The sequence below is a fragment of the Euphorbia lathyris genome, chromosome 8 (assembly GCF_963576675.1).
Source record: "Euphorbia lathyris chromosome 8, ddEupLath1.1, whole genome shotgun sequence".
Lineage (NCBI taxonomy): Eukaryota > Viridiplantae > Streptophyta > Magnoliopsida > Malpighiales > Euphorbiaceae > Euphorbia > Euphorbia lathyris.
In genome coordinates this window covers 5114357-5139674 of record NC_088917.1, presented here as the reverse complement: position 1 = coordinate 5139674, position 25318 = coordinate 5114357, and the positions used below count along the sequence as shown (strand labels likewise).

Sequence of the window (25318 nt, the reverse complement as noted above, 5' to 3'; positions counted from 1 at the left end):
ATTTTTTAACGTTTTTCCTATTTTTTCATTTTTCACATTTTTTTACGATATAAATTATGGATTTGCCAAAATTTGTAGGATTTGAAAAATTGGCTAGATTGAGAATTTAATGGAGGGTAATTATGTAAATTGCAAAAATATAATGTTAGGAATCATGGAATAACTATTCCGTCAAAAAAAATTGAACCAAATGTGAGAATAACTATTCTTTAGGAATAACTATTCTATTCCCCCTCTATTCCACGAACCAAACGAGCTCCTAATGTATTAACCCTAATATAAATAATTATGATTAGGAAAACCAATCAGTTTTTTTGAACCAAGTTGAGTCTAGCCTCTCATTCTGCTCGAGAAAATCTCAATCGTGTATGGCTCCATTTATAAACGGGTAGTGCTCAACACAAACATGTCCGTGAGCAAACTTTGTTCAAAAGAAATTTCAAATACAATTCATGAACAGATTAACGAGCTGCTCGTAAGCAAATCTCGAGAATCGCGACCAACTGGCAACTCACAAACAAGATACTGAACTCGAACTTGAGCTCGTCAATTAACAAGCCGAGCATAAACAGACCAAAGCTCAACATAACTCGATTATAACCTTAATCCTGATTTTATAGAGGTTTGCAAGATGTAAAATCAATCATATACTACCAAAGCAGAAATCAATTCAAATCTGAACAGCCAAAATATGAGCCTAAAAAAAAGAAGCTTAAGCTCTCATTTCTTATAATCTCTATAGAAGGTAAACTAAATACACAAATATCACATAAAAAAGAATCCAAAACATTTTGATTCATTAGCATAATGTAGCGTTTGATGTAAAATTCACAGCCAACAATTTTAATAATATTGTCCAATGTAAGCATATAATCAAGAAGCTTATTATAATCCGGATGAAACCCGAGTAATTTGATGAGTTGGTTCCATCGGATTATAATAACTTTCTCGATATTACACGTAAATTGGACAATATAATCAGCACTTTATCAACAAGATGATGACCTTCCCCTAGCTCCCTAATATGGAACATTCTTCGGAAGGTTTCGAATAACATTACTCTTCATGCCCATTTTCGAGCGCATTGCCTCTACACCCGAACGTCTCATCTCCTTCAACACTTTCATCCTCACCATCTGCTCTCTTGACTGCACTGTCACCAGCCCCATGCTCCTGTACCTGAATAATACAATCCAGATCAAAGACCATATGAAGCTTAATCTCAAGTATATACACGTTTTCATTCTTTCTACTTCTAGTCAAAAACTTCCAAAGGAGAGATGGAGTGATCTGTGTGATTCGTTATTAATGTGAAATGCAGGATTAGAAACTAACCTAGCAGCCAGGGAAGCACTAATGGCAACAGCATTTGCTGGTGATGGACGGGGTTTCTGTCGATAATAGCGCAAAAATTCTCTGGAACCAAGTGTTCTGGATGATATTTTTTTGTCGGATTTTGTAGTTATAATGAGCTCTGAACCAGCACTTCCGAGTTCTACAGTATTGGCCATATCACCTGCAGTAATCAGCTGTTTCCCATCTCCATCGACATAACTGCACAACAAAAACAAGTTATCCAGTCACTTCGAACATATATATCTGCAAATAATAGTGAAGATAGTTCCTAAATGACAGGAGATCATCTCAATGTACGAGATGCACGTCGCTACCACTTACAAAATTATAGTGCTAAAAATAGGAGAATATGGGAACATCATACCTGCTGCTATAATCATAGAAATCTTCTAACTCAGCTTCCTCTTCATCATCGTCATCACCATAATGTACTTTGCAATGACTTTTTGCTTCCATATGCTTCCTAACTGCTTCTAGGCTGTTAAAAGAATGACATCTGTAATTGCAGTACAAACACAAGAAATCCCTTTTCACCTGGAGAAAGAAACAGTCGATAGAAGTGAACGATGTTGGCAAAATGAACCAAACGAGCATATGTCACAGCAAGATACAATACAGTATAATGATATAATCTATCTACCTTAAGGCCAAGATAGGTGAGAAGGCCTTTTGGGTCCTTCAAATACTCAACATCAGGAATAAAGAATCCATGGTGCTTGTGCATGTGAACCATGCAACTTTCTATATTACGATGCTCTTTATCACACATAAAGCAGCAAGATGGATCCAACAAGTCATTGTCTTCATCCTCATCCATATCTTCCTCACTGGCCTCGTTTACATCCAACTCGGTCAATGACTTTGTGGCCTCACCAACTAACTGTTCCTCTGGATCAACCTCTTCCCATTCATCCTCACTATCTTCGCTTTCTTCATCCATTTCATCCCTTTGTGGGATACTCTTTGTCATGGCACGACGTGGAAGTGGTTTAACTACTGCCTTATCCTCATCTTGGTGAGTTCCTTGAGCAGCTCGCATAATGTGGCTTCGTGATTGAAGATGCTGAGCATGAGCTTTTGAACTTCGATATCCCTTACTGCAGAGAACACAACTATACAGCATAGGGGTCTCATTCGCCATTTCCTTCTCCTGAGCAAGTGCTGACTGTCTAGCCATGAATAATGTTTCAGTCACCCCTGGGACGCCAGCAATCTGGCAAATTTTTATCCGGAAACATGATCAGAGGAAAGAACTAAAAATGTAAACATTATCAAATCTATACTGAGACTTCTTATTAAACCTCTTGACTGACAAAGATATCAACATCAGATATCAAAAGGACACTAACTAATGTCCAGTGAAGATAGACTCATTTGAATGGAGCAATTAGTCATAAAATTGCAGTAAGAGCAAAACCCAAGCAAGAGCACTTAGACTTCTATTAGTTCTTATTCACAAGCAATTCATACTTATCATTAATCCCAAAATTACAATTCTATGCCAACTTGCTTGGAAACTATCCTCATTACAATTTTCTAATGAAAGAGGAACAGTGACAACAGCAATAAGGCAAGGCATTTACCCATTGTTGATGGCGAATAAGCTTGAAAATCAAAAGCTAAGTACAGCACCTACAGGCTCAACATAATGCCTCTAATAACTAATGTCCAGTGAAGATTAACTCCTTTGAATGAAGCAACTAGTCATAATATTCCAGTATGAGCAAAACCCAAGCAAGAACACTTAGACTTCTATTAGTTCTTATTTAGAAGCAATTCATACTTATCACTACTCCCAAATTACAATACTATGCCAAATTGCTTAGAAACATCCTCATTACAATTCTGTAACTAAAGAGGACCAGTGACGACAGAGCTTGGAAATCAAAAGCTAAGTAAAAAGAATATAATTATAAAAAACAGTACCTACAGGCTCAACATTATCAAATCTGTATTTAAAAGTTTTATTAAACTTGTTCACTGACAAAGATATGGACAACAGATATCAAAAGAACAATAACTAATGTCCAGTGAAGATTAACTCCTTTGAATGAAGCAACTAGTCATTAAATTCCACTATGAGTAAACCCAAGCAGGGGCACTAAGACTTCTATGAGTTCTTATTTACAAGCAATTCATACTTATCAAGGCATTTACCTATTGTTGATGGCGAACAAGCTTGAAAATCAAAAGCTATGTAAAAAGAATATAATTATGGAAAACAGCACCTACAGGCTCAACATAGCACTCTTTAATTCCTTCCAACCACCAAAATTAACTAATCAACACAAGCATGAATGTATTTCTAATCGATTATAAGAATGTAAAAAAAAAAAAAATTCTTAATCTATTTGTTTCAACATTTATCTCAAATTACAATAGCAAAAATGCAATTATTTCATCAATTTTATTCAAGAAACAACTCAATAAGAATAACTTCTTCGAAAGAGCGCCGGTGAGAGAGCTAAAGCTTTAGGTTCAAACTCAATGATACAAGTCCAAAACGATCTAACATCGTCTCAAATCCTTATCAGCGACATAAATAAGGAAAATAAAAGCAGGAATTTCCGCGGAAATGAGCAAAACAGAAGTGTGAAAAAGAAGCAGAAAATAAACCTTGCGTTTAAGATTGTAGCGATGCCAATCGGACTTGTAATGGAGTTTCTGTTCAGCATCGTCCTCGAATTCTTTATTACAAGCGTTGCAAGTAAGGCCAGGCATCTTTTATTCCTCTTCTTCTTCTTCTTCCTTTCTCTGGATTCAATTAAAAGACCGGAGACGCCGAGAGTTATTATATAAAGGAAACCTAAACAGACGACGGCTCGTAGGTGGTGGAACGGCGGCCGTATATATGACTGATGAAATATGATGTAACGATTCACCTCTAGCTCGATTGCGCAAGCGCCTACGCCTGTAAATGCAAATGCAAAGATATTTGCAGCGTTACCCGATTAGTTTATTGGTTTTGGTACCCGACCCATTGTATTATACAGTCTCAAATCTCGGCCCATTCAGTTTCGAAGTAAATCATTGGGCCTTGGCCAAGCCCATCGTTTCAGAACGTCTTTGTTGTCTCAAATTTTGGTAAGTCAGGATTATTGTGTTAAACTTACAAAATAGCATCATTTTAGTCTCAAGGTTTATAAAAGGGTTTTGCTATACGTCGTCCCTATTTTACTTACCGTCGCCTCCTGTTTGACATTTTTGCACTTTTCAATTTTCATTCAAAAAAGTGAAATTCTCTCAACCCCGAAGAACAAAACGAAGAAAACTCATGCCTCCAAAACAATCCAAAACAAGGAAAAATACTTGAACATCTAAGTTTCGTATTTACCAATAATCTGAAATTTAACGAATTTAACTTAAAACGAATTTTTTTTCGTTGAATTTGCTCTAAACGGGTAGCCCATACGGTCCGGTCCATGGACCGGTAGTATGAACTACCCGTTTTTCCTAGGTAAAAACGGGTAGGCTACCCGTTTTAACCTAGGTAAAAACGGGTAGCCTACCCGTTTTTACCTAGGAAAAATGGGTAGGCTACTCGTTTTTACCTAGGTTAAAACGGGTAGCCTACCCGTTTTTCTTTAGAGAAAACGGGTTTATTTATTTATTTATTTTAATTATAATAAATATTAATTATAGATAAATTATGTATTGATTTGATAGAAAAAACGTATAGATAAATTATTGATTGGAAATAAAAAATACGTATTGAAGTGTCCAATTAATTTTTATTTGGTAAATAAAAAACACGTATTAACGTGTGCAATTAATTTTTATTTGTTAATTTATATTTATTTATCTTTTAGAACGTAAATTTAATTATTGATAAATTATGTATTGATTGGATAGAAAAAACGTATAGATAAATTTAATTGAAGCGTCCAATCAATTTTTAATATTTATTATAATTAAAAAAAATAAATAAATAAACTCATTTTCCCTAAAGGAAAACAGGTAGCCTACCCGTTTTTTCCTAGGGAAAAATGGGTAGTTCATACCACCGGTCCATGGATCGGACCGTATGGGCTACCCGTTTAGAGCAAATTCAACGAAAAAAATAAAATTCGTTTCAAGTTAAATTTGTTAAATTTTAGATTATTGGTAAATACGAAACTTAGATGTTCAAGTATTTTTCCTTGTTTTGGAGGCATGATTTTTCTTCGTTTTGTTCTTCGGGGTTGAGAGAATTTCACTTTTTTGAATGAAAAATGAAAATGGCAAAAATGTCAAACAGGAGGCGACGGTAAGTAAAATAGGGGCGACGTATAGCAATCCACTTATATATAAAATGGAGTTAAATGCATCATTAGTCACTGAACTTATATAGTTGGTTCAAAATGGTCACTAAACTTCAATTTGTCTTAATAAAATCACTCAACTTTGAGTTTTGTCTCAATTAGGTCACCCCGGTTAAAACGCATCGAAATAATAACATGGGTGACACATCAACATGAGTTAAGTCAAATCTCTGACCGAAACGAAATGTAACCAGCCACATGTCGGGTATTTTTATGAAAAAAATTAAATTATAGTTTTTTTTCATAAAAATAATCGACATGTGATAGTCGGGTGGCGCATATGTGGATGTCATGTGTTATTTCGGTTAAAAATATGAGTTGTCTCGTATTAACGTATCACTTTATGTTATCATTTTGATTTTTTTTAATCACTGAAACCATCACAGTGACCTAATTGAGACAAAACTCAAAGTTGAGTGATTTTATCGATACAAATTGAAGTTGAGTGGCCATTTTAAGATAGCTATGTAAGTGCAGTGACAAATAGTGCATTTAACCCTATAAAATGATATCAATTTAGTCGGGTTAAATACATTATTGGTTACTGAACTTACATAGTTGTTTCGGTACTAAAGCGCATGGGATTCCATCTGAAATGGGTTGACTGGATAAAGCTCTGTGTCATGAAGGTCAAATACCATGTTTGGTGGGCCCTATCTCTTATGGTGGAGGGCTAAGGCAAGGGAACCCACTGTCCCCTTACCTATTTATTCTGTGTACAGAAGTACTTTCGAAGTTACTATATAAGTCTGAGACTGACAACCTAATCATCAGTTGTAGGATTCACCATAGATCTTCGTCTATGTCTCATTTGTTCTTCGTGGATGATAGCTTTCTCTTTCTTCGGTGCTTCTGTGGATGAAGCTGAAGTCATCTCTGATATCTTAAACCATTATGAAGAAGCTTCTGGACAAGCTATAAATTTCAACAAATCATGTATATTCTCCAGTTGTAGGAAGGTTGGTTTTTGGTGTGTTTGTTGTAACTCACAGGGAAAAAGGGTGGTCTGCTGGTCTTGGTGGGTGTGGGCGAGATGGTCGGTGGCAATGGCAGAAGCAACATGGTTATTAAAACCGGATCGATCAGAAAACCGGAAGAGTCAGAGAATTAAGAGTTTAAGGTTCAATCAGGGTTAAACTGAGATTGAATTGGGGTTCAAATAATCCTGAAAAATAATAATTTTAATTTTATTTAACGTTTAAATATAATAAGAATGTAAAACTAAAATGTTAATAATATCACAATAAATTATACTAATAATTATAACAATATTTTTTTAGCAACAAAATATAAATTAAATAAAGTACGAACATAATAATAAGCTGGTAATATAAAAACAAAATATCTAAGTTTAAGATAAAAATACTAAATTAGTAAAATACTTAATTAATTATTCACTCAAGTTAATTTTTTCTTGACTGGATTTTGATTTTTTTTTTTAAAAAAAAACATTATAGTTCAAACATCGTGCTCAGGTTTTCGAGTGGTGGGTTCAACCGATCGAGTCACCGGTTTTCAAACGGCGTTATACGTGTAATAAAATAACCACTTCCGGACTGTAATACCTATCGGGTCCGGTTTAATCCGGTTGAACTGGTCGAGCCGGTCTGAGTTTGATAATCTTGAGAAGCAATGTGCTTGAAGGAGGTCTTTAGACGGATAAAAAGCACCAATTTAGGGACTATGATGGTCGAAATGGATGCTAAGCAAGTAGTGAGCACCTTTAAGAATAATGCTCGGGATGTGTCTGCTTTTGGGACAATGATTCATGGCTGCAAAGCTATTGCAGTTGAGTGTTAAGATGTTTGTGTTTCGCATGTTAAAAGGTAGACCAATATGGTCACTGATGTGTTAACTAAAGGCTCGTTTTCTAGCCCTAATCTGTCGGCAAATTATTAGAAGCACCCGGTTTTCAATGTCAAATGGAAGACTTCCCATACATATTTTGACACGTGTAACATGGATCCACACATATTATAAGAGATCTCACTATTTTAAATATTACGTGGGACTACAATACACGTGTCCAAATATAAATAGGGGATCTTCCGAGTAATATGAAAGATCCGGTACTTAATATAAAAACTCTAATCCGTCTTTTTGGGAGTCAGCTCTTCCATTTGTGACATGTATAGGTGAAGTTGATGTAATCGTTTTTTTTTAATAATTCTCTTTTTTTTTTTGTAAAAGAAAAAACTTTATTTAAACATTTGTAATAATTTTATTTTGAAAACAGGCTCCAAAGTATTATATAATTGATATGAAATAATTTTGGAATAGAATGTCTCCTGACTATCCACTTGGAAAAAAAAAAGTACAAAATTGAAAAGAAAAGAATGTAAATGATTTAAAGTATTATTCATAAATCATATTAAATAACTTTCTCAAGATATAAATTAAAATAAATCATATTAAATAATTTTCTTAAATATAAATTTTAAAAAAAGTTAGGATACGTCTAACGTTAATAACTATGAGTAATTTTACTTTTAACATTGGCGGTCAGAAGCAACTTTACCCATAACGTTGGCAAATTAGGTCAATTTGAGAAATAATTCATTAAAATGTCTTCTCAATAACAAATTTTATCTATGCTTTACATGTACCTCATTTTATTACTTATTAGGAACAAATCACAAACACATTAATATACGTGAAAAAATCAAAATATAAAATTATAAAATTATACTATATTTTGTACGAGTTGGATAGAAAATTTTAAATATTTCATCGAATTTAAAAATAGTAATCTCTTATTCTATTAATAAATAAAAAAATATTAATTTTTTTTGTAGAACTAACCAATATGTAACTGGTGCAGAATAAGTAGTAAAATATCTGTATTTTATAATGATATTTGAAATTAGTCTAACTTACCAACGTTAAGGATAAAGTTGCTATTGATACCAACGTTAGGGATAAAATTGCATCATTTTATAAGCTATGGGTAAAATTGTTAATGACTGTCAATGTTAAGTGGTTTTTTTTGCACCTTATCCAAAAAAGTTTTTTCAAAAAACAAAAATAAATAAAAAAGTAAAAAATAAATTATAGCAGAAATTAGTAGTAAAATAAAGGCTTAATAATCCCTTTGTCCTCTGAACTTGTCCAAAAAGTTTGACTGATCCCTAAACTTTTAAAATATTTTGATAGCTCATTGAACTTACATAAAATGTTCAGTTAGTCTTTTGAATTGCGTAAAATATAATCAATTATACTCGGTTGTAAAAAAAGTAAGTTAATATTGCACGTATCTTAAAAAATAAAACGACTAAAGTTAGAGTATGTGATTTTAATATTAGAGAAGAAAAAGTTGTATAATTGAATAAGTAATAACTTCTTTTTTAATACATTTTAAAGCACGTCCAAACTTTTTTTTTTTAATAAACGAGTGATTGATTGATTATGTTTTATATAAATTTAGTGAGCTAACTAAACATTTTATGCATGTTTAGAAAACTACCGGGACATTTTGAAAGTTTGGAGTAACAGTCAATTTTGTTTAGACAAGTTGCAAATGATGTAAGTCCAAAATAAATAAATACAGATAAATTGGAAAAAGGAATTATAATTGATTTTTCCCCAGAAATGTGCACCAATAAAATAAAGCCACGTCATATACTTTAAAAAGAACAGGCTGCTTCTCATCAATAACATAAAATAACCGCTACAAACCTCCAACGGATCAAATCCAACACAGCACCGAATAAATTTCTGAACCTTTTCTTCCTCAACTCGCCAGCATGGTGTCTCAAAAAGCCGCCGATCTCCGATCCGGCGGAAAAATACTCCGTGCCAGGCGAACCGCAGCTCCGAGGACTCCCTACGACCGGCCTTCTCATTTGCTGCCCAATTCCTCTCCTCAAAACCCTAATTGGTTGTCTAAACTCATTATATCTCCTACTCGTATGATTGCTACCGGCGCTGGTAAACTTTTTTCTACCTTCCTCTCCGAATCTTCTTCCTCCTCTTCTTCTTCGGATGACGATTTCACTTCAGGTACGCTTTCATGAATTTCAAAACAATTTTCATATGAAGAATTTAACTTGAAAATGGCTGTTGTGAACTTTTCGCTGCAGAAGTTTTCTGCAAATTCACGCTTAATTGAATGCAGAAATGAACTTTTCCAGTTGTTTTTATTGGCATTTGAATTGAGAATCGATAAACTTGTGCTAGTTGGCGGGTTATGCGTATAATGGACGCTAACCCCAATTTTGCTTCTAGATTTGTGAACTGAATAGGTCTAGAGATTCATTTTTTTCTATTCTCAGCAGTTCCAGCTAAAGTATTAAGTTAGAAGTAGTATCGAAGAGCCATTGGATTGCTTGATGTTTGTACAGTAATCAATACTATTTGCGTCTTGTGTCCTATAGCCGTGCCATCATTAAAAAGTCCAAGGCTATCGGATTTGTAGGCTTTTGTCTCACATGATGTTATTTCTTTGTTTTAATTTTTGTAGAGGATGATTCAGGTGATGCCTATGTCGATGATGATACTGGTGTTTCTACTCAAGATGCTAACAAATTGGAGAAGGTAGTTCTTGAAGCAGTTTTGCACGTTTATTGTTCTGGGCGTGGCTGTCCTTTTAGTTGTGAATGATATAATTAACATCAGTGAGTTATAAATTTTTGGCATTGTGGGCTAGCATCATATATAGATAGGGTCTTGACAGTAAAACCATAAAAGTGCAACTGAAAGCTTTATGCATTATTGGCACAAATTTATATGCTACCTTGTTCCTGAAGAAATGGAAATTACTGACAAGTAGATTGAATGCAAAGTTCTTTGCATGGCATTGTGTCTACAAACAATATTATTTTCCATATAATCATATTAGTAAGGTGCGGCATATTGAAGTCGTCATATTCATGAATTACTTAGAGCATCATTGAAACTGCAAAAATAAATCTTTTGCTGCTTCGTTGTGGTTTATTATCACGTATTATGGGTGTCCTTAGTTAATTAATTGAAATCGATATTATTCATTACTTCCAGTTTTACTAGACATATAACTTTTATTTGTGCTTTAATTAGTTTGACTCCTCGGGAAAAGATCCCCAAGCTATAGAGTGGAAGAGTGAGACGAAGCGTGCAATTGAACGTCTTCTTATGCAGGAAACCTTCTCAAGGTAATTAGCAAGTCCTAATTTTAGATGGACACTTATACAAACTTTTTAGTTTGAGTTCAAGTTTGAAACATGTATTGCAAATAGTTGTCATGGTTTACAAGCTTGGCAGATACATTGTCTATGGTTTAAGTGCTATATACTAAATTAGAGCTCATATGTGAACAGGGAAGAATGCGATAGACTAACTTATATCATCAAGTCGAGAGTTGTAGATCCACATGTCAGTGGAGGCATAGATGGGAGACTAAGTAATATATGCACCAGGGCTTTTGGCAGTGGTATTGTTTCTTCAGAAACTTTTAAAAAACAAGAAAGACATTAAAACTTTCTGCCAAATACCATTTTCTATCCTGTACTCTTTTCAGATGTTGATATGCCTGATCTCCGGGGTACAGCTGTCACGGAGGCTAAAAAATGGGTCGAACAAAAGAAACTTGGCTCAAATTCAAAACCACAATTGGAATATGGAACCTGCTCCTTGAACACTGCTGTTTCTCTGCATGTTAGTAATCTTTTCTCCAATATCTGAGTTTGATTTGAACCGTACAGTTTATCACTTCTAAAATAGTTGGATTTTCGGTGGTCCAATCCTCTGTATTTTTTACAGATATATCTTACCCTTGCTCACATGTATATTCACTAGAAATTATGTCATGTCATGTATCTTAGCATCCCAATCCTCTATATTTTCTGTGGTCCATAGTATATGATGAAGAAGATGTATTGGAAGCGGGAATTATTCTTTTTTCCTTGTAGATTGTTCTAGAATTTTATTTCTTAAAAAGTTGTACCTGTACCTTGATGAAAAACTAAACACAAGTGTTATAATCCAACATTGTTTTACTATTACTATAAGCTACTTGGTGCACATTAAATAGTTTGGACAATGTTCTAGATAATACTTGGACAAGTCTAATGCTATCTGCATCTCATAATTGACATTTTTCATTGCAGGGTGTAGAAGGAGAAATTGGGTCCCCTGTAGATTTGGCTAAATCATACATGAGAGAGAGGCCCCCTTGGGCATCACCATCCCACATTCAGTTGACATCTCCACCGCTCATGGGAACTCAGCTTTTTAAGGAAGATACACCTTATTTACATAGCAGCAACTCTGTTTCCGCGTCCAAGGTCTCTCTCTCTCTCTCTCTCTCTCTCTATATATATATATATATATATATATATCAGGCGTGTACTTTTTTATGCATTGACATAATCATAGGTTTTTTCCTTCATATATTTCATATGGACACAGTTTTTCAGTTACATCTTTTTGTTGTCTTGGACTTGCATTTTGATCTAAAAATTGATTGTCTTAAGGGTGTTCTTCAACAATAATGTGAATGCTTATCATTCTAGATTTTTCTGGATCACAATTTTTGAAGGATAATGGAATGCAAATCAGTTGTTACTTGTTAGCTATATTTGGATCAAAACAGAATACTTTTGTTCTTTGTAGAAAATGTTTAGTGTTCTGGAATAGCATTGACTGCTACCTTGATATAGGTTAGTTTTGGGGAAAACATTGTGAGCAACATATTGAAGTTGTTGGAAAGAAATCTAGCAAGCATCTCAGAAGAGATGCTGGGTTGGTATTAATATGTGATGTAGCATAGACGGAACATGAAAAAGAAAAAATTAAATTAAAACAAGTGGGAGCTCATGTTTTCTTCATCTTTTAATTAGTTTCACTTTCACATGTCTTACATCATGCTAACTCAGCATATTGTGTTTTATATGGTAAAATTAATTGTACCTGCAGCTGATTACGGATTTCCCGTCTGCCGGTACTTGGAATATCACAGAGGAAATACGAAAAGTGAGATCTAAGGCGACTGAGGATATGTTAAGGCGACGACCATTGTTGATAACTGAGTTTTCTACGTTAGCTTCAGATAATAAAAGGAGCCCTATATCATTAGTCGCTGATAAAGCAGAATCTGGTATGAAAAATAAAATGCACAACTTCACACAATTAATCATCACACCTTTGAGGGCAGAGGAATATCTGCTTGTAGCTAACTCGCATGCTTGTCTTTGACGAAAACTAGCTTGATTAGTTCCACAATTTTGTGCCTTTTCAGTTCCGCAGATACCACAGGATAGATTGCTGAATCAAGCTTCTCCACCTGATCCAGCCGCTTCAATTTCACAACAAAGTCAGGTACCTGGGTGGTGGGATTAGAAATCATTCTAGAGTTTATTAATATTGTTCTGATCTTTCTAGTTTTGTTGTTATTAACTTGTAGAAACCAAAAAATAATACAACAACAACAACAACAACAAAGTCTTAGTCCCGAAATGATTCGGGGTCGGCTAACATGAACCATCATATAAAACCGTGAAAGTCAAGTCGTGTCAGCGACACAGATTCGCTCCCTCCAATCCGTCCTATCCACTACCATATTTTCCTCAATTCCCAGTAAACTCATATCACTCTCGATCACCCTCCTCCAAGTTTGCTTAGGTCTTCCCCTACCCCTCACCACTACATCCCTTTGCCACTCTTCGGTTCTCCTAACCGGCGCATCAAGCGCTCTACGTCTCACATGGCCAAACCACCTTAGTCGGTTTTCTCTCATTTTATTCTCAATAGATGTGACCCCTACTTTTGTCCTAATTATTTCATTACGCACCCGGTCCTTTCTCGTATGACCACACATCCATCTCAACATACGCATCTCCGCCACCGACATCTTATGGATGTGGCAGTGTTTCACTGCCCAACACTCCGTACCATATAACAATGCTGGTCTAATTGCCGTCCGGTAGAATTTTCCCTTCAATCTATTAGGCATGCCGGGATCACAAAGGAAACCCGTAGCACTCTTCCACTTCGACCAACCAGCTTTAATCCTATGAGCAACATCTCCATCTACTTCTCCATCCGTTTGGATAATAGATCCTAAATACCGGAAGCAATCCGAGGCCTGAACAACTCTCCCATCTAGGGTGATTGTCCCTGCCTCCCTACTCCTACGGCCGCTAAACTTACACTCCAAATATTCTGTCTTACTTCGACTCAACTTAAAGCCTCTAGATTCTAGAGTTTGTCTCCATAGTTCCAACTTCCTCTCCACTCCTTCTTTCGTCTCATCAACCAACACGATATCATCTGCAAACAGCATGCACCATGGTATACCACCTTGAAGTGAACTTGTTAGTTCATCCATAACGATGGCAAAAAGAAATGGGCTTAGTGCGGAACCTTGATGCACTCCAATCGTAATAGGAAACTCTTCAGTCTTCCCAACGCTAGTACGTACACTCGTGCATACTCCCTCATACATGTCCTTTATGATGTCAATATATTTCCGCGAAATGCCTTCCCTTGGTACCTTATCATATGCTTTCTCCAAGTCAATGAAAACCATATGCAAGTCTTTCTTCTTATTTCGATAGTGCTCCATTAATTGTCTCATTAGATGGATGGCTTCCATAGTTGATCTTCCCGGCATAAAGCCAAACTGGTTTTCCGAGATCTTCACCGTCCTCCTTAGCCTTTGTTCGATCACTCGCTCCCAAAGTTTCATAGTGTGACTCATTAATTTGATTCCCCGATAGTTGGCACAATCTTGGACATCGCCTTTGTTCTTATACAAAGGGATTAAGGTACTTTTCCTCCATTCTGATGGCATCTTATTGTTTCTCCAAATTTTGTTGAAGAACGTCGTCAACCATTCGATTCCTCTTTCTCCCAAACATCTCCAAATCTCAATAGGGATGCCATCAGGTCCTACTGCTTTCTTCAACTTCATCTTACTTAATGCCATTTTGACTTCACCCTTTTGAATTCTCCGCAGACATTCGTGATTTATCATATCGTGATGGATACTTATATCTCCAACATCTTGTTGGCGATCTCCATTAAATAAGTCATCAAAATAGGACCTCCATCGTTCCTTGATATCCTTATCTCCAACTAGGACTTTCTGGTCCACATCCTTCACACATTTAACTTTTCCGAGATCTCGCGTCTTCCTATCTCTCATCCGAGCAATTCTATATATGTCTCTTTCCCCTTCTTTCGTATCCAATCTTGTATACAGATCCCGATTCACCTTTGCTCTAGCATCTCGTATGACCTTCTTTACTTCCCTTTTAGCCTCTTTGTATTTTTCGTAGTTCTCGTCACTCCTACATTTCCCCAATAGTTTATAGGATTCTCTCTTACTCTTTACTGCTTGTCGTACTTCTTTTGTCCACCAAGATGTGTCCTTACCCAGTGGCATGCTACCTTTAGATTCCCCTAGAACTTCCTTCGCTACTTCCCTTACACTCTGCTCCATCTTATTCCATATCGAATCTATATCTGAATCCATATTGCAAGTCCAAATATCTTTTTTGGTCATCTCATCCACAAATTTTTGTTGATTCTCCCCTTGCAATTTCCACCACTTAATCTTAGTCTCTACTTGAGGTGTTTGTTTTCTTATACATTTCCTACTTCGAAAATCTAGCACCACTACTCTATGTTGGGTTGTCGTACTCTCACCAGGGATCACCTTACAATCAATATAACTCTTTCTCCAAGCACTCCTTACTAAGAAGAAGTCAATTTGGCTCGCATTACCGCCACTCCGATAAGTCACTAAGTGGGATGTTCTCTTCATAAACCATGTGTTCATGATACTCAAGTCATAGGCTGATGCGAATTCCAAAATATCATTTCCTGCTTCATTCTTATCTCCAAAACCATACCCTCCATGAACACTCTCAAACCCATCTCGCCTAGAACCCACGTGTCCATTGAGATCACCCCCTAGTACCATTTTTTCATCCCTAGGAACCTGTTGCACCACTTCCTCTAAGTCATCCCAAAAAGCTTGTCTTATAGACACATCTAATCCTATTTGTGGCGCATATGCACTAATGACATTCACAACCTCATCCCCTATCACTAGCTTAACACTCATAATTCTATCGCTCTTCCTAGACACCGCTACTACATCATCAATATACTCCCTATCAATAAGAATACCTACTCCATTTCTAACCTTATCCTTTCCTGAGTACCAAAGCTTATAACCCCAAGGAGCTATCTCTCTAGCCTTGGCTCCAACCCACTTGGTTTCTTGTAGGCATAATATATTTATTCTCCTCCTCTTCATAACATCTACAATTTCAGCTAATCTTCCTGTCAAAGAACCTATGTTCCATGTCCCAAAGCGTAACCTACTACCCTTACCCCTACCCCTACCATTACCGTGGACTAGCTTATTTACCCGCAACCCTTGCATATTTGACACCACCCCCGGGTCCTGGGGTGGCGCGCCGCTTCGGGGCGACGACCTAGCAACCCTTGCACATTTATCACTACACCCGGGTCTAGGAAGTGCAGCGCGTCGCTGAGTAGGGAACGCCCCAACGATATTTATATTATGGTTCATGTCATAAGATGTGGCTAAGTTTTACGCTGGCCGCCACAAACCTACCGCAACCCTCCTCCTTTGTCCGGGCATGGGACCGGCTGTAAAGGCCACCAAGTGACCCTCACAGGCGGAGTTAGAAACCAAAAAATAATAATAAGAAAAAAAACTTTTCCCGTGGTTAATAGCATTTCTCTTTATATACTCTTTACCAATACTTGATGATTTACAATAGCAACTTTCAGATGCTAATGACTGTTTTGATATTTTCATGAAGGATCTCATAGCTATCCGAATTACCGAGGGAGTTGAAGGTGCTTTTTTCAATTTACCGTGACTTTCTCTTCCTCTTATTTTAGCTTAAGATAAATTTTTTGTCTCATTAGTTTAAACTGTCTAATTTAGCCTTGCCGGGTAGCTCAGAAGGGGGTTTAAGCTACAGAGAAAGACTTCAGCCTTCTGAAGATATGAAGGCTGAATCACAGAAGTAAGATTCGCCTGGAAAGTCTTTTCTTTCCATTTATGTGTAAGTGTGGGAAGTTTATAGTGCCATTTTTTTTGATTGTGAAGTTATCTCCTTATGTTATAGTGGTAATACTGCTGGTGCTGATGGCCCCAAGGATGCTGGTGGTGCTGTGGGAGAAGATACTCAAGGTTAGATTTTAAACATGATGGCCTAGTTAACAGCCTAAAAACCTATTGAATTACAGTATTATGGATTTATGGGAGTTTCATGTTTTGTTCCGCTACGTGATTTTGGGGGGGTAAATTGCACTGACCGTCACTGAAGTTTGGGGTCTGTTTAGGGTTGCAAATGGGCGGGGTGGGGATGGGGAATACTCCCCCCATCCCCATCCCCATCCCCGTCTAGATGGGGAATCCACATCCCTGTCCCAGTTGATGAAATGGGGAAAAAATTGTCCCCCTCCCAATCCCCGTGGCCATCCCCATTCCCAATTACTCAAATACTAATTCAATTACTGTCTTTTTTTCTCCCAATGCTCAATTCTTCATGATTCGGGTCATCCACTTCTAGGCTACAAAATAAGTAATTATAAGTTCAATAATATATATATATATATATATATGCAAAGGCTATAAAATATATATTTTTAAGAATACCACAGGGAATACCCGTGGGGACATGGTGGGGGTGGGGATGGGGATGTCCATGAGGTGGGAGAGAGGTCCCTGCCCCCGCCCCTGGGGATTTATTTTCCCCCATCCCCACCCCATGAGAAAGTTAATGGGGACGGGGCGAATCCCCTATGGGGATGGGGACTCCCCGCTCCTGTTGCAACCCTAGGTCTGTTTTACAAAGGTCATTGAACTTCATTTTCTTTCAATGAAATTACTTAACTTTGCATTTGATTTTAGTAAAGTCATTCTAGTAAATTTGCGTATACAGAATCATCGGAATTTTGACGTGGCTTAGAAGATAGTTGACAATATACCAACTAAGCGTCATGTCGGACAAAATGTGTTTTTTTAATTTCTTTCGTAGTTTAGGATGTGCTATGTGGCTACCACGTTAACCATAAAAAGTCTAGCATGACGTTTAGATGACGTATAGTTAACTGTCTTCTGTACCATGTCATTGTTTCAGTAGGTTTTTGTACACAAATTGGCGGAGTGACTTCATTGGAATCAAACTGGCCTTTGTGAAACATATCCTGTACTTCAATGACAATTGTATCTTACCCGATTTTCAGCCTGCATAATTCTTTTTTGTTGTGCTACCCTTGTTCAAACCTCATCTTTATCACTTCTGCATTTTACAGATAGATCACAAGAAATAAATTTTTCTACGTTGGTAGAAGTTACTGTAGTGGATGGAGCAGTTGCTGCTAACGGTTTCTCTTCTCTGGGATCAAGGTAAAACAGAAGCTGAATCTTTCTGTATCACATTTCAATTACCCAGATTTATATTTGTTTATACGAGTTAATTACTTCTATTGTCCTCCAACTATTAGATTCGGGTCAGAAGTGTCATAAATCTTAAATCCTTAACGAGAGAGCTATTGTTGTATAACTTTGTTTTCACCCATGGCCCTTTTAATAAAAAACCAGCAAGCACATTCGCCAGAGATGCCATGTCATGCGAAAGACAAAAAGAAATTGTTCTCCACGTGGCGAGAGTTTAATGACATGTCATCTATGTATTATCTCCGGCGAATGTATTTGCTGATTTCTGGACATTATAATAGGAAATGGAAACGTGGGGGAAACGTATAGATATCTAAAAAATAGACATTTAGAAATGTTAAAAGTATAACAATATAATGAATCTGCAGGTGATACAGTGAAAGAGGAAGTTTCAATTAGCTAGAATCATAGTCGGAAATTGGAATTGACTTGTGTTTGCCAGTGGAAACGGTATCATAAACCATAAACGTGTTTCCTAGTTCCAATATTTACAGAAATGTGTCTGGGAACGTGTCGTACTGGTTTTCGAGAGTTTTTCCGTTCCTGAAACGGACACGAAACACGGAAACGCTACTAAAGAGGAGTTCTCTTGCAACATAGACGGAACAGCTTTCTCGTAAAAAAAAATTAAGATTTATAGCATTTTGATTCCATTTTTCTAATAGTTGGGGAACCACGGGTATAATGACACCGAAGTTACAGGGAACAGCTTTTTTTGCTAACCCTTGTTTATACTTTGTTTTTACACCCATTTCTGCTGCCAGTTTGCACGCAGAACAGGAAGGAGAAGAGAAATCTAAGCTATCGAGCGAGCATAACAAACATGTCTCGGAACACGACAACAAGAACACAACTGTTCCTGTTGATGAAACCCACGAGCTCTTAAATGAATCCGACATGGAGTTTCCAATTGTAAACGACGACAACAACAACAACAACAGCGTGGAAGCCACGGTTTCTCAAACCAGTTCTAGTATGCAACATGAAGAAGTATCACAGGATGAGGAGATATTACCTCTGAATTTGAAACGCAAGGCGGGGAAGAACAACGACAACAACAACGATGATGCGGTGGCGATGGAGAAGCAACAACGAGGAGGAGGAGGGAGACGACGATATGCAAGGAAAGGAAAGGGACAGATTAAGTAATATCTAGCCCGTCATGTATTTGTATTGTATTGTAATGTAATTGTATTGTAGCAGACTTGTAAATTGACCATGGATTAGTTTAGAGAGAAGAAAGAAGGTAGTACTAGGACAGCAACTACGGAGGGTGATTCAGCGAGTTCAGTGTTAACCGGAAAGCCGCCTTTTACGTGTTTAGGTTTTCATGAGATTTATTGTAGGTGATGATGTTGGGATCAAGAAATTGCTTAGCTGAGCTACTTGTACTATATTGTGTAAGCTGTTTTGAAATTGCACCTATTCTTTTTTTTTGGCATTATTATTTTTGGGTAAATTATATTTATGTACTCTGATTAGGGGTGTTAACGAGCTTTAGTAGTTCGTAAACTATTCAAGTTCGGGTCTTCAAAGCTCAGTTCGATAGGATTCGACTTGAGTTCGGGATCGACTCGACCTGGAGCCTGAGTTTCTTTAGGTTCAGGTTGAAAGCCTCAAATAGTTTCGATTATTTTTTAATTACTATATATATTTTATTAATTTTTTATTATATATATTTTATTGTTTAAATTTTTCTTTCATTAATTATTGCTAGTTTATCATCACAATTTACATAAGATTTATTCTATCAAAAAAATGACATAAGAAAGCTTTGACCTTTGAACTAATAGTTAAAAAATTAGGTTTTGATAAAAAAAAATAAATTACAAATTTTAATATATACTAGTGGAAAACCCGTGCAATGCACGGGGTATGAAACTTTTATATAATTTAATATATATTTTTAATGATAATTCAAATTAAATTAATTTTAAAAATAATTGACTACTTTGTTTTATAGAATTTTAACTAAAGATGAATTATTTATTTATTTTTACAAAATTCAATGATTTGTACTTTTTAGGAATTTTAATACATTTTCATATTCCAAATATTTTGTGAAACAATAATAATAAAATAGCAGATTAATTAAGAAATATATTAGAATATAATAAAAAACCAAAAATTGAATTAAACTATAATTAAAATTAAATATTATATTTACGATACAAAAGAATTACAATATAGGTTAAACAAAAATTGAATTAAACTGCAATTAAAATTAAATATTATATCTACGATACAAAAAAATTACAATCTATGTTAAAATGGAAGCAATATCAATATATTATTCTATAAACTATTACAATCAATACTTTTCTAATGTTGAATATGAAGAAACTTTATCAATTCAATATGTTACATATAAAAAAATAAAATTCGTAAGAATTAGTCACAAATTCATCTTGATGATAATTATTTTGGTTGATGGAATTTCATGATCACCAAGTATTCGAATTCAATTATTCATTCTACTACAATAACCCAATATATCTAATTGAATCAGTTTAAGATAATGATTTCTCCTATTTTCATCTCGTAATATCTCATCAAGACATTCGATCAATTTGTTCTTCATTCTTTCACTATATAGAATATCAGTCATACTCGCAGATATCACTTATTTTACTTCATTAATATTTTCTAATAATTATATATTCTTGAATTTTGTAAGTAATAAAAACAAACAAAAGAATTGAAAAAAAATTGAAGGGACGAAAAAGATAATTAGGAGAGAACCATCTTCCTCTCGGGTTTTTTTTTTTTTTGAAAATAAGAGAGAATGTCGAGACATAAGCGTATAAAGAGGAGAGTGAAAATATTTTTTATCCATTAATTAAACATTTTATTTTTTCTTAATGAAGTATTAAGTCCATAAATTAATTTTAGTTAAATAGAATTAAATCGCAATTGTAACCACTCAGTACAAAAAAAAAACGTTTTATAATTAATATGTGAAATTAATTATATTAATTAGAATCATTATGCTCAACATTTGAGAATTTGAAGAGATTCAAATAATAATATTTTCTTAATTAATATTTTTCAATAATTTATCCTATGATCATATTTCATTTTTATCTGTTAAAAACTCTTGAAATACTAACAATTTTGTATGAACCATAATATAATAGTTAAAAATTATATAAGCCAATGTTGGAAAAACAATTATCTCAATATCCATAATTAATGTACATTTTTAGGATTTTGAGCATCAAAATTTATTTTTATTTACCTTGATTTTGAATTCGTATCTAGCATAATCCACATTCTTCAAGAATAAACATCTTATCAAGCGTATTAGACGCTTACAATCTCCTTGTCTAGAAAATTGGGAAAAAAATAACTTCTTGATAATAATAATAATAATATAACATAATTTATATTGAAATAAACTTCATTGTAAGTATAATATTCCAATATCTCTTGAATATTTTATTTAATATGTCTCAAACTTCAATGAACAACTATCGTGTGAAACTTTATATCTATTTGTACCAAAATGCATCAAAATAAAAAATACAATCCATATCAATTAGCTAAACTCAAACTAAAAAAATGAGTGGATTTCAACATGTTCCGAATTAGAAAAATTAATCTAACTTCAATTAAAACTAAAAATTGAGTTCATAAAAAGCCGAAAATCTAAATTTTAGTTAGAGTTAACAATCAAAACGATAACACCTAGGAACATATACTAAAAAAGAATGCAAATATACAAAATCTTTATTTTAATCATTTTGAAAAATAAATAAATAAAAAAGAAAACATGGATAAGGTAGCGAGAGAATCCCTCATTTGTTTAGCGGAGAATTCTCGCTGGAAGGGAGTTGTTGATTAAAGGTCTCTGTCATAAGATAGGAAACAAGCTTGTACTGAGATTTGGGGGGAGCCTTGGTTACCTGATGCTCAAGATACGAAGGTGGAAAGTGAAGCTATCTCGAGTTTCGTTACAGGTAAAGTTAACGATCTGCTACACGTGGATGGACTTTGGAATAGAGATTTGATTGCTTCCATTTTTAGTCCGTGGGACAAAGGCTGATGTTATCTATTCCTCATCCTAAGATGCAAAACAATGATGGGTGGTTATGGGGTTGGGATAAAAGTGGACTATACTGGATTCGTAGTGGTTACAAAGCTAAACTCTCGGTAATTTCCAATCCTCCAGGTACTGACTTAGTTAATTGGAGTCGTATTTGGTCCATAGATACTGCTCTAAAGGTCAAAAATTTCTATGGCGCTATTGGGCGAATTCTGTAAGTGCACGGTTTCGCTTGTAGTAATAAAAAATATCGATTCCACAGAGAACGTCTAATAATTTGATTAAAAATTATTGTTTTGATTAAATTCGTTTTCTCGAGGTTTATAGAAAATCGTTAATGGTTTAAAAGGTTTCTAATTCTAATTTTGGTTATAGTTAAGATTACAATTTATGTTTAGATTAAAGTTCATTTCAAGGCTTATTTACACTAAGCGAAAAACACAACTTATAACTTTGATTTGTTTAAAAAGATGTAATAAATTATCAGTTAATTCAATTTAAAGGCATTGAACTGTAATCAATCTTTCCTTTTCGGCGTAAGACTGAAAACCTCAATAAAATTCGGAATCTAAACCCAATTATTCAAATTAACGCAATGACCAAATGTAAATCCGAATTTGCTTAAGTGTTCAACAAAGTTTGCATGAAAAATACCCAGATCTGTTTATAAATGCTTTGAATGAAACACCAATTAATTTACTTAAAGAATATTGTTGGATCCAACTTTAAATAAAACAATAGTGAAAATGGAATTAAATTAAAAAGATATTTATTAGTTTGAATTGAAACATCACAAGTTAACAAAGAAGAAGAAGTTTGGATGGCATTTTGACTACATTGAGTTCCGAGTTGTCAATCCTTTACTCAACTTCGTAGGTTTGTCAGACCGTGGGGCGCCTCTAATACTGGTTCCTCTCGCTGAATCCTCGAAATAGCACCTTTTCGGTCACTATAGAGTATAAACTCGACTTGAGTAAACTCTAATGAAAATAAAAATCTACATATTGTATCTATAACTATTTGTGTTTTAGTCACAATTTATCAATTTGTGTAACTAAAAACAACCAACATGAATTCTGAATTTCTTCCTCTATTTATAATATCCTAAGAGGTGTGCTAAAGAGACGTGTCCGTTGGTGAAGAGTCGCCTCTATCCGGATGAAAGGATGCGTCGCTTGGAGAAATAAATGTGTTAAATATGCCTAAAACACTTGCTGTCCCTGTAGAGATTTCAGGAATCTCAACAGAGATTTAGGGAAGAGGAAGGAAGGAGGGAAGGAGAGGTGCATGGCTGCTCCTGCGTATGTCGCTACCGAGATTTTCAGAATCTCTGTAGTGACAGAAGCTATTTTTTTCCTCTTTTGGTTATGTGCTTCAAATCTCTGACGCGACTTTTGATTCTCGTACAATCTTTCACTGAAAACTTGATTTCTCACTCATTTCTACTCAATTTTTGCTCCTATTTGGATTTTACCAAATAATTAACACCTTGCACACAAGTAACAAATACCAACGTAAAATCTTTCCAAAATAATATAATTAATATATTTTTTTACATGAAATTTAATACATTTAGGCATGCTTATCATGCACTTATGCAATTCCTGTCTGCCAACCATGAGGAATTTATAACAAAGACACAACAACTTTGCGAATTGTTGCTCGATTTGTGCTATTCACAATGAAGACGAGACTTATGCTTTTTTGAACTGTCATTCTGCTATTCAAGTATGGGCTACATTCTTCGGAGATGATCAGATGACCAGTGTCTCTAACTTTTTAATTTGGTCTAGCAATGCTCTACTCACCTTTGAGGTCTCGTTGTTGGATGAAGTTTCATTCATAGTTGGTCAATTTGGAAACACTGAAATGATGTGGTGTGGGAGAATAGGAGGCAACATCACGCTCATATATTACACTTCCCTCGGCAGGAGTTTATAGAATGGCAGTCCGCTCAAGCATTTACGTTCTAGACTAAAACCTGCAACTAGTGCGGTTGAATCACGTTGGCTGAAACCCTAAGCAGGTACACTATCTTTGCAATGTTGATGTCGGAGTCTTTAGTGAGGAGGGATACTGCTCTGTTGTATTTCTGCTACATAATCACGAGGGACAATGTGTTTTTGCTTACCATGCTTCGCTAGAAGGCTTCTATGACCCGATTCTTACGGAAGCTACTGTTGTTCGTGAGGCCTTTCCATGGATCAAGTCATCGGGATATCAGAATGTAGCTCTTTGTTCGAATTGCCTATCAGTTGCCATTGTTCGACCAACCCAAAGGTTATCCTATCTTTCTGATGTTATTTCTGAATGTATAAAGCTATTAAGAGAATTAGATGTTATTTTTATCTCATTTGATAAACATTCAATGAACTTTGCGGCTCATTGCTTAGCAAGAGCGGTTAGTTCTTTATCTGTTTGCGAGGAGTGAGTCTGTCCACCCTCGTTTCTTATCGACATTCTTTCTTCTGATTTAAGTTAATAAAGTTGTATTTTTTAAAAAAAAAATTGAAACAACAGTTTAAAGTGTTCAGTCATAATTAAGAAACAATCAACACTTAAAAAACACATGTTGGAATATTGTTTAAAATTTTACTTCGTGCTCTTTCTTCAAAAATTTTTTTTTTCGTGCTCTTAGAACTTTTTTTTCTCAAGAATAAAGGACAATATATCAAAATAACTTCATTTTTTTAAAAGTATCAATTTAGCCCCTAATGTATACAATAATAGCATTTTAGTATCAACATATGTGAAATAGTATATTTATAGTCATAGATACCATTTCACAAATATTGAGATTAAAATAATTTTATTTTATACATTCGGATTAAATTGACATTTCTCAGAAAATCTTGAGGCTATTTTGATCAAGGTTGTAAGAACCGAACCGGTCCAACTAGGTCAACCCAATTGATTCGAATCCGATAGGTAAACCGGTCTGGAGATACCAAAAAAATAACATCACTGAAACCCGCTTGATGAACCGATTGGTTTTATTATTATTTGTTAATAACTCATTAATGAATTAATTACTAGATAGGTTTTATGAGAAATTGAGACTTTATGCACCTCAAAGCTTTATTACTTTAGGAGGTGTTTGGTTCACACATGGGTAACAGAATGAAATCAAGAAAGGGAAACAAGGAGAAAAGAATGGAATGACCCTGGATTTCCTTTTCTGTTTGTTTCAGT

General features: G+C 35.1%; 2 protein-coding genes across 3 annotated transcripts; one reads left to right on the top strand and one right to left on the bottom strand.

Annotated features, from left to right (window-relative positions):
- Window positions 1-692: 692 nt before the first annotated feature.
- On the bottom strand, window positions 693-4285 carry LOC136203361 (cytoplasmic 60S subunit biogenesis factor REI1 homolog 1). Its single transcript, XM_065994485.1, has 5 exons — window positions 3973-4285; window positions 1997-2569; window positions 1721-1890; window positions 1336-1554; window positions 693-1179 (listed from the first exon to the last, which is right to left on the bottom strand). The coding sequence occupies exons 1-5, from the start codon at window positions 4075-4077 to the stop codon at window positions 1020-1022; spliced, it is 1227 nt and encodes a 408-aa protein (XP_065850557.1). The 5' UTR covers window positions 4078-4285; the 3' UTR covers window positions 693-1019.
- A 5043-nt stretch (window positions 4286-9328) lies between these two features.
- On the top strand, window positions 9329-19525 carry LOC136202449 (protein KAKU4). 2 transcript variants are annotated; one of them, XM_065993076.1, is made up of 13 exons: window positions 9329-9656; window positions 10117-10190; window positions 10692-10786; window positions 10952-11064; window positions 11182-11288; window positions 11741-11917; window positions 12549-12729; window positions 12871-12950; window positions 16433-16469; window positions 16561-16642; window positions 16745-16809; window positions 17937-18030; window positions 18846-19525. In XM_065993076.1, the coding sequence occupies exons 1-13, from the start codon at window positions 9401-9403 to the stop codon at window positions 19228-19230; spliced, it is 1746 nt and encodes a 581-aa protein (XP_065849148.1). In that variant the 5' UTR covers window positions 9329-9400; the 3' UTR covers window positions 19231-19525. The 2 variants fall into 2 exon arrangements, with proteins under 2 accessions (XP_065849148.1, XP_065849147.1); XM_065993075.1 differs by having other exon boundaries at window positions 11152-11288.
- The last annotated feature ends 5793 nt before the right edge of the window (window positions 19526-25318 follow it).

Excerpts from the sequence above, each read along its gene's own strand:
- LOC136203361 (XM_065994485.1), bottom strand. The coding sequence starts at position 4,077 with ATGCCTGGCCTTACTTGCAACGCTTGTAATAAAGAATTCGAGGACGAT. Across the intron at positions 2,570-3,972 it reads GCTACAATCTTAAACGCAAG|ATTGCTGGCGTCCCAGGGGT; the intron begins GTTTATTTTCTG and ends AAAATTTGCCAG. Across the intron at positions 1,555-1,720 it reads TTCTATGATTATAGCAGCAG|TTATGTCGATGGAGATGGGA; the intron begins GTATGATGTTCC and ends TTTGTTGTGCAG.
- LOC136202449 (XM_065993075.1), top strand. The coding sequence starts at position 9,401 with ATGGTGTCTCAAAAAGCCGCCGATCTCCGATCCGGCGGAAAAATACTC. Across the intron at positions 11,065-11,151 it reads CACCAGGGCTTTTGGCAGTG|ATGTTGATATGCCTGATCTC; the intron begins GTATTGTTTCTT and ends TACTCTTTTCAG. Across the intron at positions 16,470-16,560 it reads AATTACCGAGGGAGTTGAAG|CCTTGCCGGGTAGCTCAGAA; the intron begins GTGCTTTTTTCA and ends TGTCTAATTTAG.